General features: G+C 35.5%; 1 protein-coding gene across 2 annotated transcripts; it reads left to right on the top strand.

The window, feature by feature from the left end:
• Nucleotides 1–861: 861 nt before the first annotated feature.
• Nucleotides 862–11,282, top strand: LOC141816468 (DEAD-box ATP-dependent RNA helicase 52B-like). 2 transcript variants are annotated; one of them, XM_074704243.1, is made up of 7 exons: nt 862–955; nt 1,129–1,942; nt 2,088–2,171; nt 6,628–6,870; nt 7,564–7,731; nt 7,917–8,030; nt 10,565–11,282. In XM_074704243.1, exons 2-7 carry the CDS (start codon nt 1,223–1,225, stop codon nt 11,063–11,065), a joined length of 1,830 nt encoding a protein of 609 aa, XP_074560344.1. In that variant the 5' UTR covers nt 862–955; nt 1,129–1,222; the 3' UTR covers nt 11,066–11,282. The 2 variants fall into 2 exon arrangements, with proteins under 2 accessions (XP_074560344.1, XP_074560345.1); XM_074704244.1 differs by having other exon boundaries at nt 951–1,026.
• Nucleotides 11,283–16,215: the final 4,933 nt, after the last annotated feature.

Here is a 16,215-nt window from a genome sequence, read left to right as displayed (position 1 = left end):
TTGTAAACTTATAATCTTATCAGTTCACATTAGAAACTTGTGATTTATCTTAATATTTCATCTTTATTCTGAATATTTCATCTTTATTCTCAAACTTTTAGATTTTTTTATTCTGAATATTTCATCTTTATTTACTAAATTACTCTTATATTTTAATTATGATAAAATTTCATCAATATAATAATTCTAGTTTCAAATTTTGCAGGTCATTTGTCAAACTTTAAAATATCATTAGATTAAAATTATAAGACATAAATTAGGTTTTATTATTATTTAATTATACACCATGTGGTTGTCATAGTCTTAATTTAGTACTATGTGATATGGCTAATTCTTGTCCTAGTGCTATAACATTTTTTGGTGTTATACAACGTATTTACTCATTATTTTCATCTTCTACCAAAAGATGAAAAATTTTACAAGATCACGTTTCTTAAATTAACTCTAAAACCATTATCACAAACACGTTAGGAAAGTCATCTTGAAAGTGTTAAAGCTATAAATATCAAGCTTCCACAAATAAGAAAAGCTTTATACGAACTTGCAGAGACTAGTGATGATCCTAAAACAAAAAGTGAAACAATTTCTTTAGCAACATATATATGAGATTGAAAATTTTAAATTTTTATTAGGTATGGTTATTTGATATGATATATTATTCGCAGTTAATACTGTTAGTAAATTTTTACAATATAATTCATAAATAAATTAAAAGATCTAGAAATGAAATGATTCATATCTGCTATGATTTCTGCTAAAGCAGACAAGTAATTTAACGTTACGTTTATACAGTCTGTCGCGGGTTGTATGTAACGTAACCCTGCTCGTGTCTCCAAAACATACGCGCGCGAATACGCCCTCAATCCGCTAATTAGGGTTTCTTTCTTCTGGTCCGTCCTTCCCATCTTGCCATTTGTGGCCTCTTTCTCTCTGTCGCTCGCGGTTTTCTAGAGAGGTATCTATCTCTCCCTCCCGATTCTTACCACCGCCTTCTCCGAGAGGAGAGCAAAAAGTTCCTATTTTGTTGTCGGTGTTCCTCTTTTCCTCCTCAAAAGATCTGTTTTTTTTTCCTCGTTATCTTCGTCAATGCTCTGAAAGGTGTACGATTTTTAATTTTTTTTGTGGCAGGCAAACACAATTCGTTGTTGATGATCGGTAGCTCTACTTAGATCTCTTGCTCAACTGATAGTGCAAGTTATTCGTTTGGTTTGTCCTCTTAATCATGCGCGCTTCATGGGCTGATGCAGTTGCGAACGCCGAGAGCTCGGCGGGCGCAGCAGATACTGCCCCTCGCCGGACTAACTCCTACGTTCCTCCTCATCTTCGTAACCGGTCGCAAGCTTCGGAGGCCCCTGTGGTCGGGAACGGCCCTTCTGCCGCTAGATTGCCTTCTGCTTATCCTCCACAAGCATCTACAGGAAGCCGCTGGGGTGCTACTGCTTCCCGTGATTTAGGTAGGTCTGGTCTTGATGGTGGCCGAGGTGGCGGTGGTTGGAACGCCAGAGGTTGGGACCGCAGGGAGTCGGAGGTGAACCCCTTTGCCAATGAGGAAGAAACCAGTAAAGCTGTTTTTGATGTTCAGGAGAACACTGGCATCAATTTTGATGCCTACGAGGACATTCCAGTGGAGACTAGTGGTGAGAATGTACCCCCATCCGTTAACACATTCACAGAGATCGATTTGGGGGAGGGATTGAATCAGAACATTAAGAGGTGCAAGTATGTGAAGCCAACCCCAGTCCAGCGTTATGCGATCCCAATATCTGTTGCTGGTAGGGACCTGATGGCCTGTGCTCAGACTGGGTCTGGGAAGACGGCTGCTTTCTGCTTCCCAATCATCAGTGGGATCATCAGAGGACCACCATCACAAAGGCAAAGAGGCTCGAGGACAGTGTTTCCTGTTGCTTTGATTTTATCACCTACTCGAGAACTCTCTATCCAAGTATGTTCACTTGAGACCAAAATCATGCTTTTCTTGGCAGTTATTTCTTCTGATGTTTCTTCCCCTAATCGATTAACTTCATATTTTCTTTCCCTAATCGATTAACTTCATATTTTCTTTAGTAATTGATGGCTGTTTCTCCTAGATACACGAGGAAGCAAGAAAGTTCTCTTATCAAACTGGCGTGAGGGTTGTTGTTGCCTATGGTGGTGCTCCAATTCATCAACAGGTTCTGATTCTGTTTCCTGACTTTATTCATGTCTTTAAAATGCAAAATTTTATTGGCACAAACTTGATAATGCTGAGGTAAATGCACCATTGATGATACACAGCTTATTGATTAATTGTTCAATAGATTTTTGTGAAAGGCAAACCACCTTGTTATTTGAAGGGCACAATTATGCGATTTAGATTATTCATGCAGTGATAGAGCTAGTTAGCACATTAAGGTCCTTTCAATTTTATAATTGGCTAGGTATAATAGGTTCCATTGCTATGAACTTTGTTGGATGCTTTTGATCAATCGGTGTTCTTGTTATATAGGTTTTATCATAAGACTGAAATTGTATGGTTATACATAATTTCATGCTTAGCTGTTTTTTTCCTTTAGCAGAAATAAATCCCTATTTTTTGTGTTTTCTTGATAGATGTTGCAATTGTTAAAAGTTCTATTAGTTACAATTATAGGTGCCATAAGTATAGTCCCACAGGGGATATAAAGTTGTTAGGCATTATGCCAAAGTTCTATGTATATTGTAAATTTTCTTGGAATAGGAACAACAATACCATATTTTCTCTTTCAACTGATACGAGTGCAGTATCTTTCCTAGGCTTAGATTTTGTTTCATCAGTCCCCATAGGGAAGGCCCGAATGTCATGTTAAAGTGAGCCCTTCTTGCTCTTCACTATCAAGCCTGATTTTCCTCCATCCCCATGACTTTTTCTCTCCCTACTGAGCTTATTTTCTTTAATTAATTTTTCTTTCTCTCCATGCATCCGCCACTAGCCTATCCCTGCATTGAATTGATCATTTCTGTCACTCATCATAGCATCACCCTCCAAAGAAATCCTATGTTTAATAGAAACATCTATTTCCTCACTATTGAAATGCAATCAACCATGCTTCTTGTTCACAAGATCTTCTTTTCTCCAACATAACCAAAGACAATAGGACCATATTTTCTTTCGCAACCTAATCCAAAGATTGTATTCTTTCAGACATACAGTTCAGCTCGTATGACTTGCGAACATTGATTCCAATGGCAGTGTCACACCAATTCTCCTCTTATGGCCTTTTCATACCGCTAGGTTTGTGTTGGTGGTTTGGCTCTCATCATCATCTTTCCTCACTGCAACAATAATAGAAAATGATGAAGTTTTTTGAAGCCTGACAAGATAATCACAATCTTGTAAGGTCCTTCACCAAAGGGAAGAGGGAGATTGCTGTTGCCTTCATCCCTAGTTTCTTTTCTCAAATTGAGGTACCACTAACATCTTTCATTCATCTAGTGTGCATGTTTTTAAATAAGAGTAAAATAATTGAAAACTCCATCTCCTCTTGACATTTTTCTCTTATCAAGAGAGTACATATTGTAACTCTGATCTCACTGTTATCCTCAGCACCTCTGTTGACCTGCCTGTTGATTACAGGATTAGTCCTTGTCCTCTTCAAATATAGATTTCAAAACCTATACTTTTCTCTGACATCTAATAACCTGGAGTAGCATCAAATTTTACTTAGTATCTCTCTCCCGTCATTAACTCCTCATCTCTAAGAAGATCTTGGAACTCTAGTCTATCTATTTTACACTGAAACCTTTTACACGGTGTCATTTCATGCTAAAAAATTCCAAGAATCTTGCTGTGTCTTCATCTTGAAAGAGATTCACAAATTGATATGTCAATTATCAAGTTTTGTAGATCATCAACTTTATACTTTAAAATTTTTCTTGATGATCATCACTAAGTCCAATTGCATTGTCTAAGTCACTTGCTCTAAGGTTGCTGCTTCATTATTGTGTCATCTTCCTCCTCATCAAGCATCTTAATCATTTTTGTTATGCATTCTTTCTATTTTATGTAACAAGCCAGATGTGTTCTCTATCTTGAGTTGTGAAAGTTATATTAGGAATAATCATAGGTGTTAATAGGTTCAATTACTCAATTGTTGGATATTTAATTTATTATACCAAGTTTGATAGTTTTGTTGGACTAGCAATTGAGCTTTTTTCTTTCTAGTTGGAGTAACATAATAATTTGCTTTCGAGGTAAAATATTCTAAACCTTGATTCATGTAATATTTCATAATAGATCCAAGTTTCCAAATTGATTAATTAGCATAGCAACTTGTTTTGGTGAGTACCAAAGCTTAAAGTAATTATCTATTCATTAAAGCCATTATCATTTAGATTGGCTATACCTAATTTCAATTGTATTCTAGCATCTTAAATGATAAAAGGTCTTTTCTCAATTATTGAGTAGCATTTAAATATGTTAATCGCTGGCTAAGGTTCAGGTTTTAAAGTGAAGAGTAATTAGAAATTAGGAATTAGTCAACAAAGATTTACAGTGAACAAACAACTACAGCTTGCTGGTATCTCATTTTGTTGATTTGAGGTTGATGCAAGTTTGCTGGTAGTGATTCATTTTTTTTATTCTCTCTTCGAAGCTATACCATATCTTTTCTTTTTGATATAGGGTCAATTTTATTTGGGACTTATTATGGATACTATTAGAGTTATTAGGTTATGAAGTATTATTAAACATAATTATATATTGGATAGGTTTTATCCTGCATTGGAAAGTTATATGGGTTGTGTTTGAGTCCTATTCATATGATGTAATGCTCCTAGTTTAGAGATACAATGAAAACAGCACATTTCATCTTTCTAAACTCGTTAACCGAGCAGACTCTCTGTTGGGGTTATGGTGTTCTTGTAAACTATTTTCCCCTCTTTTCTTCATCATTGTTAAAACGAGGGTCTCATTGATATGCTGCTCAAGTATTGAGGGCCCCAGGCCCCGACCTAAGTTCCTTGGCATTTAGATTGGATTGGTCCTTGTTAAGCATATAAGAAAAAGAGAACTTGCTTCTTTAGTCCCACATGGGTAAGTGAGATGCTCTTGGCCCACTCAAGGATCCAGGGACTTCCCCCTAGCTTCCTTGGTAATTTGGGGTAGATTGGCCTCCCTTTTGCTCTTACAGAAACCATACAATGGTAAAGTTAGTGGAAATAAACTTGAACAAACTAAGCATCAATGATGACAAAAAGTTTTGACGAGTGTGATAGTGTCATTCTTTTATCTTGTTTTTCGCTTTCTTTTGTTGAAGGATTGGTTGCATCTGTCCGGTGATAGATGAATTGGTTATGTTTGATATTCTATGCTGACATAAAATGTCTGCAAGGAAAGTTAACTACCTATTGATGCAATGAACAAAATGAAAACAGCATGTGGCAATTTGCAATAGATTTAGGGCTCAAATTGAACAACAAAAAGATGAAAATTGATTGTATGCATCCTGAAATTGAATGATAATTACAGGTGGTCTAAGGTCAAAGAGGAGTGAAATGCACCTGGAGAAGAAGTATCCCCAGCCATTATTGACAATTTTGACTAGAAGAGCCTGCCAAATTAGATGCATTTTTATAAAAAAAAACAATCTATTAAATTAATCATTTTAAAAATTATGTTTGAGCAATCAATTTTATAAATTTAAACCTTCTCTAATTCTTTCACAAACTAGGGAAATCTAAATAGGAAATGCAAAACAAAACACTTGAAAATTAAATTGTTTCAGGACCTGATGTGCATCTGATGTGCATCTGTGAATTTCCATGTGTAAATTTTGTGATACATAGCAACTCAAATAACTTCTTAATTTCCAACCATATATTTTATTATAACTAACAATAGCCTGGTGTCCTTGTTTTATCTTAGCTGTATTTTAAGTGAAACACATTTACCACTTCTGTTATTTTCCCTGGGTTTATCCATGTAAGCTTCCTGATTACTACCTTCAGTTAAAAAAGGAAATACTGAATCCTTTATTCACTAAATGTTCTTTGCCTTCATTATTAATTTTAAAATGTCTGTATTTTATGTTACTTCACAAAAATCAAGTTGCTTTTTTATATTATCATTTCATTTTTTGGACCTTCAGAAAAATTGTTTGAACAATTTTATGCATGCACTGGCTTATCCCTGCAAGTTGTAATTCCCATGCAGATATGATTGTTTTCACCAGTTCATGTTACATACTTTTTTGGCTTAATGATGGGTATACATCCTTGCATGCTTATACAATGAGATAAATGCTCACTGCTGTTTCTATTTCTTTTGAATTTAGAATGGTTATTCATTCCCTACCATAACTATTGTATTACTGAACAAGGAAAAAAATTGAATCTATTATTATTCTTGTCTCGTCTACTTTCCCCCCTTGGATACTGTCATTGATATTGTTGGAACTTTGCTCTTCTGTGCAAGGTTGCTGTTTGCTTGAGTATCAAAGTAATATCAGATGAAGAATTTTTATTTGCTTGTTACTTTTGCAATCTCAATTCATTTATGCTTGTTTTGGACAAATTTTTCTAAACTAGAGTAGTGATTGGGCATTATATTTTATACTGAAATTTCATCGTTTCTTTAATGGAATACTAGCTTACAGAATATTCTTTTACCAGCTGCGGGACTTAGAGAGAGGGGTTGACATTCTTGTGGCAACTCCTGGTCGTCTTGTAGATTTGCTTGAGAGGGCTAGAGTGTCATTACAAAATATTAGATATTTAGCACTGGATGAAGCTGATAGAATGCTTGATATGGGTTTTGAGCCGCAAATTAGGAGAATTGTGGAGCAAATGGATATGCCCCCACCAGGTCAGAGGCAGACAATGCTTTTTAGCGCTACATTTCCAAAGGAGATACAGGTTGGTCCTACATCTCAAACAGTGTATTATTTAGTGTTTTGTTTCATTTCTTTCAAAATTACTTTATGTAGCTCTTCTCTTAATTTTTTTTAGTTAAATGATATGCTAAAAGTCTTCTTACCCTTTGAAGTTTTGCAATATAAAACCATAGCATAAAGTTGCATGCGACTTCTGACTGATCCTTCTTTGGCAATATGCATGCCTTTTATTTTGCTGTGTAATTGGTGTTTTAATTATTGTTCTATTTGGTTTAACATTTCTTGATTAGATGCCTCATATGCATCACAATACAATTTTTGTAAATTGGAGCAGTAATTGTCCTAATTATGATGGACAAGACAGTGTTTAGTTATCTGATACCATGGTCAATTAAGAGGCGAACTGGATAGATTTGATCAAATCTTGTTCTTACTAATCAGTATCTCAATGATCCTGAGACATTTGATTATGATTTTTAAGTCATGTCTGTGTTTTTTTAATTGTTGCAGTCTTGATTTGGATTTCAAGGTGGACAATGTGGGTCCAAATTTGTGAGACTGACATGCTTCATGCATATCATCTTTCTTTACTAATCATGTCTTCTTACTGGCTGTTCCATGCAATTTCTTTTTTCAATCTGATACCAGACTTTCTTTGCGTAGCCACTTTTTGTATTGTGTATACAAATGACATGTTAACTATTCTTATATGCAGAGATTGGCCTCTGATTTTCTTTACAATTACATCTTTCTCGCTGTCGGAAGGGTTGGCTCCAGTACTGATTTAATTGTCCAGAGAGTTGAATTTGTTCCAGATTCAGAGAAAAGAAGTTACCTTATGGATCTTGTCCATGCTGAAAAAACTAATGAGACCCATGGGAAGGTACGCCGCTGTTTTATTTTTTAAAAGTCTTCTGCCCTCCTTTATGCATATTGCTTCCTAAACTTAACTAAAAGATATAACTAATGAAATTTTTACTCTTGTCATGTGAATGATTTTTTTGTAGGAGATAAACAGGAATTCTTTTCATTATGAGAATAACTGATAGAATTGCTTCCTGCCTGCAGCAAGCTTTGACTTTAGTCTTTGTGGAAACAAAGAAAGGAGCTGATTCACTGGAACATTGGTTGTGTATGAATGGGTTTCCAGCAACCACCATTCATGGGGATAGAACGCAACAGGTGATTTACCTATATTTTGGTTTTAACCTTTTTTACTTGGATCAGTTCTCCTCTAACCTGTGGTTGTTCTAACCAATAAAAAGTGTTCTAGGCTAGTGTACTTATGAAAATAATCAATCTAATATGTAGATGAAAGTTGAGATCAGTTTTGGTTTTAGGTGTTTTCATTAAGGATACATATTTGTGCCCAAAGCTGTCATTTATTGAATAATTTGTAGTAGTTGTTTCTTGTGCTTATTGGTAGAGGTTATAGACATATTCATGGTGTCATTAAGGTTCCTTAATATGGTTGAAAGAGTCTATCCATGGTAATGTGTTACTGAATCCACACTGCTATGCCAGCATTGAACATCTACGAAATACAAAAAGAAGTAAAAGAAAAAGTATCTACTAAACATGGTAATGTGCTCTTTTGTCACAGTAGGTACATGCAGGCACTTCCATCTTATGTTAATCAAAACCATACTGAAGTTTGACATGACTTGAATTAACTGTTTGAAACTAGTCAGCCACGAACATATTAAGGCCAATTTTATATTGTAGATTAACCTCTTGTTGATCTTAGTGTGTAACAGAATCAAATGCTATTTTTCCTTGAGACGGCGAAAGTGTATTTGGAAATACTCTATGAAAGATCTTAGCTTTTTATTAAAATAACAAATCCTCGTGAGTATTGCAAGTCTAGTTTTGGTTTTGATTGTGTTGCAGTGAAGGTATTATACAATAGGCTTTACTCTGGTCTATCTCAGAAAATATTGGTCAGTCCGTCGAAATCTCATTAATTTGTAAAAGATTATTAATACGCCTATTTTGACTGCATGTTTGGTGAGTTTGGTCAGATGTGAATTGTTGGTGGCTTTTATATTTCCGGTTAAAAAGCTTTTCATATTCTTTTTGTTAGGTTGTGATTTTAGATGTAAACTAAGTCGAAATCAGGTAATGAGGGTACATCATTAGATTGGATAAATATCATAATTCAACCTCAAGATGTAGTGGAAAGTATCTGGTGTTAGTTTATTTGAGTTGCTGCAGGAATGAAATTCTTCAGGTGGTTTGTTCTGAAGTTACTAAAAATAAATCATTTCCTATATGATGGTAGTGATGTTAAATTATGCTTTGATGAATTGATTGAGGTAACTAGGGTGGTGGATGGAGATTGACAGCTACCTATAGAATTATGGTTGATTTTTACCTGTGATATTTAGTAAACTAACATTACTAATTTAGGTCTAACAAACAAGGAGATGGAATCAGTTATTGTCACGGACTATTTTTTTTACTAATCTAAACTAGGGACCAGTTCTAGCATTCAATCAGGCACTATTATGTTTTACACAGTTCAGTTCATACATGGATATTAAGTTTGATTGATGTTGACATTGAGATATCAAATCACTCCTGCAGTAGGGTGATCTTTCAGTTTCATATTGTTTCTTCCTTACCTTTAAAATGATTATTCTACCCCTTCGTCTCCCAACTGCATTTATGACGATGGATCAGCATCCTTTACTGATTAAAATCAATCATTCCTTTTTGTATATGATTTAATTTCATTGATTTAGTTTTGCCACCTACAGCAAGTAGATGGAATTAGGATTATATATGCAGGCCCATGTGTTAATTAAGGATTTGAGTTTGCTTGGTTAAATGTTTTTTTATATGTGAATGTATAGAGAAATATGGCAGCTACTAATAGTTGGTTTGATGCTATGTTGTTACTTGATGTTTTTAAGCTCATTCATAATTTTGTGTTAATTATGACAGCCACTTTAGTGAGTAAACTTGTATGAACCTCTAGCTATATAGGGATGTTGCTTTCTTTTCTATTGAATTGTGGTTCACTTTCTTGCTTTGGATGGGTTGGACATTGAGTGACTCGTGCCATTTTATTCCATGCGGTTTGCTTTGTTTGCATGACATACTTTATAGCTCAAGCAATTCTCAGATGCCTTTTCAATCAAAATTATAACTCATCTATGATAGAAAATATAAGCAATGTTCATTACCTGAACAACACAACCACGTCCCCACATTTAAATGTGTTTAAATTTCAGGTATCTGTTTAATTATTAGTTGCTTTATGCACAACTGCATTCACATATTAAGGGAATAACTTTTTTTTGACCTTGAAAAGACCATTTAATCAACTCTAACATGGCTGGACTCAAGATATTGCATAGTTACCAGCTATAATTGCTTATGATAATGTCTGGCAATTTACAAGTTTGAGTGCTAAAATTTTCATTTTACCCTTGAGATCTGTGTCCTACTGCATCCCTTATTCTATTCCTGCATCAACCCTTCAGTTCTTTTATTGCTTTTTTTTTTTTTTTTAAATCCAATGTAAATTGACAGACATTGGAATAATGTCTGATCAATGGATCAGATAGTTCACAACAACAAACAAAGCATGGTGCATCTCTGAGGGTTTTAATTTTTTGTCTTTGGCCTACTCATCTTATGCACTTTCTTTTTATAGGATTTATGTATCCTTTTCCTTCAACTTCTAACATCTTATTCATGTGCTCTCCTAGGAAAGGGAGCAAGCCTTGAGATCCTTCAAGAGTGGTGTGACTCCTATCTTAGTCGCAACAGATGTTGCTGCTCGTGGGCTCGATATCCCCCACGTGGCACATGTTATCAATTTTGACCTCCCTAATGATATTGACGACTATGTGCACCGCATTGGAAGAACTGGGAGGGCAGGAAAGACTGGTTTGGCCACTGCCTTTTTCAACGAGAGCAATATTTCCCTGGCTAAGTCATTGTCAGAGCTTATGCAGGAAGCTAACCAGGAGGTGCCAGAATGGCTTTCTCGATATGCAGTAGCTCGTCCCTATGGCAGCAGCGGCGGTAGAAACCGCCGAGGTGGTGGACCTCGATTTGGTGGCCGTGACTTCCGCAGAGATTCCAATTATAGTAGGGGCGGGGGAGGCGGTGATCATGGTGGATACGGAGGCGGTGGTGCCTATGGTTCATCTTCTGGACAAGGAGGTGGGTATAGCGGAGCAGGTTTTGCTAGTGCTTGGGATTAGCAACTCCTCCATTCAACTGAACAAATTGGACTTAAAACTTTCTCAGGAATAGAATTTTGCTGGCTCGCTTAGACGAAATTAATAGTAATATAGCTTGTTTTCATCCCTTTTTCTCATTTTGTAACCTCTTTAGTTCTCTGAGGTTTGGATATTCACTCAAATATTTCTCCATGGATTGGCGGTGACAACAAACTATTCGATTTACATACTTTAGTCATGCTGTTTTTGCCTGTTGTGTTTATTCTACTCCGCTGTAAATGTGTAAAAATGTCCAGTTAGGTTTCGAGGGAAGCAGGGAAGAGTGAAGAAGGATATCCGAATCAGCCAAGCAAAACCTTTCATGTCATTTTTCACATATACATTTGCCTCTTTGTTAGTTTTGAGCATCAAATTTACTTATGAATGAGATGATATATTGGAATGCTCGATTGCCATTGATTGCATTAATGGTTTGTTGATATATTCAGATAAATGTTAGTTTTAAAGGACTCTGCATTGATGGCTAAGGCACTCTAGTGACTCAGGAACACATACTAGGAGCATCATCAATGCAATTGTGGTCTAATAGACATTTTCGATTTTTGAACACATACTAGTTTTAATCAATGCAATAGTTTGATTTTCGATGGAAGTTTGTATACTTTTTATTTTGTGAAAATTTATAAGAAGTAAGATGAAGTATATTATCTAAGTGGATTGGTTATCATTTGATGGAGCGGTTGTGTTGATCTATGATTCTAATATTTAGATGGAAGATGATGTTCTATGTATAGATTGATTGTGAAAGTCAGCTGTTAATGATCTCACGTGAATATTTTTCGAATTTATTTGAATTATCAATGAATTATTAATAGATTTTAACAACATTGAGATTGAAAGGAGTTTTATTTCCATCAATAAAAAATATATAATTAAAAGAAGTTTAATTAAATGTCCTAAGTCTTCTCATAATTATAGTGGACCATGATCAATGAGTCTACTTTCATAGTGTTATTCTTGTTTACCTGTTCGATACTCCAATAATTTGATGATCATGCTCAAATAAATAAATTTAATATAGTTTATATAAACACACGGAAATAATATGTTGTGCATGTTGCACTGTATATTTTGTGAATATCTAGTATAATTTTATTTATTTATTTATTTATTTTAATTTAGAATTTAAAATTTAAATTAAAGAAAATGAAAATTAAAAAATAGTAATTTATATTAGACGCTGGAGAAAATTAATAAAGCGAGTCCGTGAAATATTTCGGTATTTCCATTCGTCGCTTCGGATGGATTGGCGCAGAGGACCCACCGCATTCAGGTAGGTTTAATTAAATGATAAAGAAAGTGGACCCCTTAAGGCGAAGGCGGGTCCACAAATAATGCGATATGTCGATGATAACGTTAATTGAAAATTTGATTTACCCACCCCCAGTACTTTACAGAAATTTTATTTTGCCCTCGTAGTTCAAAATATAGCATTTGTAGTGGAATATGTCATCACAATATATTTAAACCTTTTTTTAAAAAAACATCATAAATGTCATCGTACGAGTAGGTGCGGCTGTATATCTAACTGTATTTATATAAAAAACCCAACCCATATATAATTACTTATTAACTAATACGATTGAATTATACAATAATAAAATCTCTGAAAAGTCTCCCTTGTTAGTCATGTATTTGGATGCTGCATTGGATTACTAGGTTATAAAATCTACTCTCATTTTCAGATTTACTTAATGAATGAATTGACAAGGAATATCGTCTATTTTTAAAATTAATAAATATCTGAATTATATATATACAGCAGCACTACTGAGCGCCCTGTATAAGCGCCTCCTGCGCGCTTGGTGATGTGGCGGTCTGACGTGGAACGAAATCGTGATTTTCTTCTCCCTCCCTCGACAAAAGCCGCGATTTTCGTCTCCGCACGCGCCGAAGCTCTCTCCCTTGCAATTTCCCAGCCGACCACTCTGCCGCGCCCTCGCCACTGTGATCTAGGGTTTCGCCGCGCCTCTCTTCTTCCTTCGCCCTCACCACTCGCGAGCGCAAGGTCCCTCTCGCCCTGCCACTCCTCGCGAGGGCAAGGTCACGCCAGTGAGCCGACCACCTTCCTCGCTGTCGCTCTTCCTCGCCACAGCCACAGGGTTTCGCCACTCCTCGCGAGCGCAAGGAGCCTCGCCACAGAGTTTCTCCCCTGCTACTCGCGAGCCGAAGGTCCTTTCTTTGTCTCGGATTAATGGTTCTTTTGTTCGCTGGGATTTATTTATTTTAGCTTCCATATTCGGCAAACAGAATATACCTAGTGCTTCAGTTTGATTCATCTAAAATAGCAGTTTAGTGTTGCTTCTTTTAAGATTTATATTTAGATTTAAATTAATCTGTTACTCGCGTACCGAATATTTTTTCTTATGTTTGTACATATCATTATCCACAAAACACTAGTGAGGGGATGTGAGAATACAAAACCTTGGTGGAAAAAGATTGAAAAACCTATCATAACTAGAGCAAAATACCAGAACAAATGGTCTTAATAATGCTTGTCTTATTTCAATGTTTGTTATTTCAATGATTGTTATGGTCCAGGAAGTAATGATCAACACTCTAGCCTCCTTGACTGTAAGGAATATGAAGTGTCTTCCTCAAGTTAGAGTAAAAGGGCTTATACATCCTTAAGGCAGCATTTACTTGCATTATCTCAATACCATTCTACTCCTTTCCCTAAGGAGCACTCGTTTATTGTAACCATAATGAGCCATTCCCTACTTATCTAGGAAGAATTTGTATGATAGATGACACATTTAGTATTCTTACCTGCACCAAACAGGTATTATCTATAGTGCTCACACTCATGTTGAAAGATAATTATCAGTATTCTTACCTGCACCATTATAGATGTTTGTTATCGATATGTTTTGATTAGAATTTTTAGAACATTAACAATTATTAACAGTTTTGAAACAATACTTAATGTGAAAGGAATATTGTTTCTCCTTTTCCTTTTCTAAGTGATTAACTATTAAATAGGGGTGGTAATCACTTAATCTGAATCTAATAATCCTCGGAAATAGGAAGAGAAATGACGGTGATAATCAGTTATATATTCCCCAAGTTGAAAATGATAGGAAGCCTAAAGTTGGTATGGAATTCTCATCTTTAGAGGAAGTATTTTTGTTTTATAATCAATATGCACGAGAAGTTGGTTTTAGTGCAAGGATGAGCAATAGCAAAAAGAATAAGATTACAAATGAAGTTGTATGGAAAAAATTTGTTTGTTTTAAAGAAGGTCAAACAGATAAAATGAGGGCAAATAGAAATGTAAACTATGATCAACAATCTATGGAAAGAGCCCGCAGTGATATTAGAACCGGTTGTAAGTCACACATTTCACTTGTAAAAGAACAAACTGGACCTAATTGGGTTATCAGTCACATCATGGAAAGTCATAATCATACCCTCTCGACTCCTTCAAAGGTACATTTGCTTCGCTCACATCGTCATATTTCAGCCGCTAAGAAAGCATTGCTCAACAATTTTCTGAGGCTAATTTGCCAACTTAAAAAATGCGAATATTTGAGATAGAGTCAGGGGGGGAGGGGCCCGAGTGGGTAGGTTGCACAGAAAAAGATCTTAGAAATTTTGACCAACAACTAAGAGATGACCTGAAGGGTAGTCCGGTGGGTGGGTTATTGATGCTGAGATGACCTGAAGGGTATTGATGCTGAAACATTGATTTTTTGCATCTGAGAAGGAAAAAAATTCAGCTTTTTTCTTTGATTATGAGACTGATTCAGAAAACAGATTTAGTAGATGTTTTTGGGTTGATCATGTATTCGAGGACGGCTAACATTGTATTTGGTGATGTTGTTGTATTTGATACGACATATAACACCAATAAATATGGGTTGATTTTTGCACCATTTGTTGGAGTTAATCATCATCATCAGACAATTATTTTTTGTTGTGATTTTCTAAGCGATGAAAAAACTGATTCCTTTGTTTGATTGTTTAATAAGTTCATAGATGCCATGCCTAAAGGAGCACCAAATGTGATCATTACTGATCAAGATCTTGCTATGACAAAAGCTATTGCACAAGTTTTCCCTAATACGGTGCATCGATATTGCTTGTGGCACATATTGAATAAATTTTCAGAGAAATTAAATCCTTTGACTTTTCGTGATCACTATCAAAGCATAAAGAATGTCATTGTAAACTCTACAACGCCTGATGAATTTGAGAAGTCATGGGAAGACGTTATCAAATGTGCTAACTTGGAGAATAATGATTGGTTGGCATTGATGTATGAATTGCGACAAAAGTGGGTGCCCGCATATTTTAGTCATGTATTTTGTGCTGGAATGTCAAGCAGTCAGAGATCTGAAAGCTCACATGCATTTTTTAAGAAAACCATCTCAAATAAGAACTCATTGATTGATTTTATCATTCGTTTCAATAGGGCACTGAGACACCTAAGACACAATGAGTTAGCTGCTGACCATGTTGATATTAATGAGCATCCCCGGACTAAGACAAATTGGCCAATGGAACTTCAAATGGTTAAGGTGTACACGAAAAAGAAATGGTTAGAGTTTCAAAGTGAAATTAGTGATAGTCACAGTTATTATGTGCAACAAGCGTCTGTACAAGATGATTTACTGATTTATAATGTGATGAAATTTCAAAGTTCTTCTTCTTCCAAATCAAGGTTACTCACTCATGACAAACAGAAGGACTATATATCTTGTAGCTGTAGAAAATTTGAGTTTGAGGGCATTCCATGCAGGCATATGTTAGCCTTTTTCTGCATCACCCAAGTCTTTCATTTACCTGAACAGTATATACTCAAACGATGGACACGAGATGCAAAGGTTGGAGCAAATTATGTTTTGGGGGAAGACCAACTTTCCATCAATGATCCAAATAAGTTTTTGATGTCAAGGCTTTCAAGGTTATCCTATAAAGCTTCCTTGGTAATTGAGGATGCATCTTTGACTGATGAGGGAACATCCTTTTTGGAGGAACAACTAAATTATATCCACAGCAAAATTCAAGACATGAACATTAGTAAAACATATGCGGTATTGGTAGTCAAAGGAAGAATTCTATGGATGGCACCCTTGGTATTATTGATCCTTCTTTAGTAAGAACAAAAG

The sequence above is a fragment of the Curcuma longa genome, unplaced genomic scaffold (assembly GCF_044706935.1).
Source record: "Curcuma longa cultivar G26 ecotype Majalengka, Jawa Barat unplaced genomic scaffold, ITB_CL_G26_1.1 contig_16828, whole genome shotgun sequence".
NCBI lineage: Eukaryota > Viridiplantae > Streptophyta > Magnoliopsida > Zingiberales > Zingiberaceae > Curcuma > Curcuma longa.
This window is presented reverse-complemented; position numbering and strand designations above follow the sequence as displayed.

Excerpts from the sequence above, each read along its gene's own strand:
- LOC141816468 (XM_074704243.1), top strand. The coding sequence starts at position 1,223 with ATGCGCGCTTCATGGGCTGATGCAGTTGCGAACGCCGAGAGCTCGGCG. Across the intron at positions 2,172-6,627 it reads GTGCTCCAATTCATCAACAG|CTGCGGGACTTAGAGAGAGG; the intron begins GTTCTGATTCTG and ends TTCTTTTACCAG. Across the intron at positions 8,031-10,564 it reads ATGGGGATAGAACGCAACAG|GAAAGGGAGCAAGCCTTGAG; the intron begins GTGATTTACCTA and ends GTGCTCTCCTAG.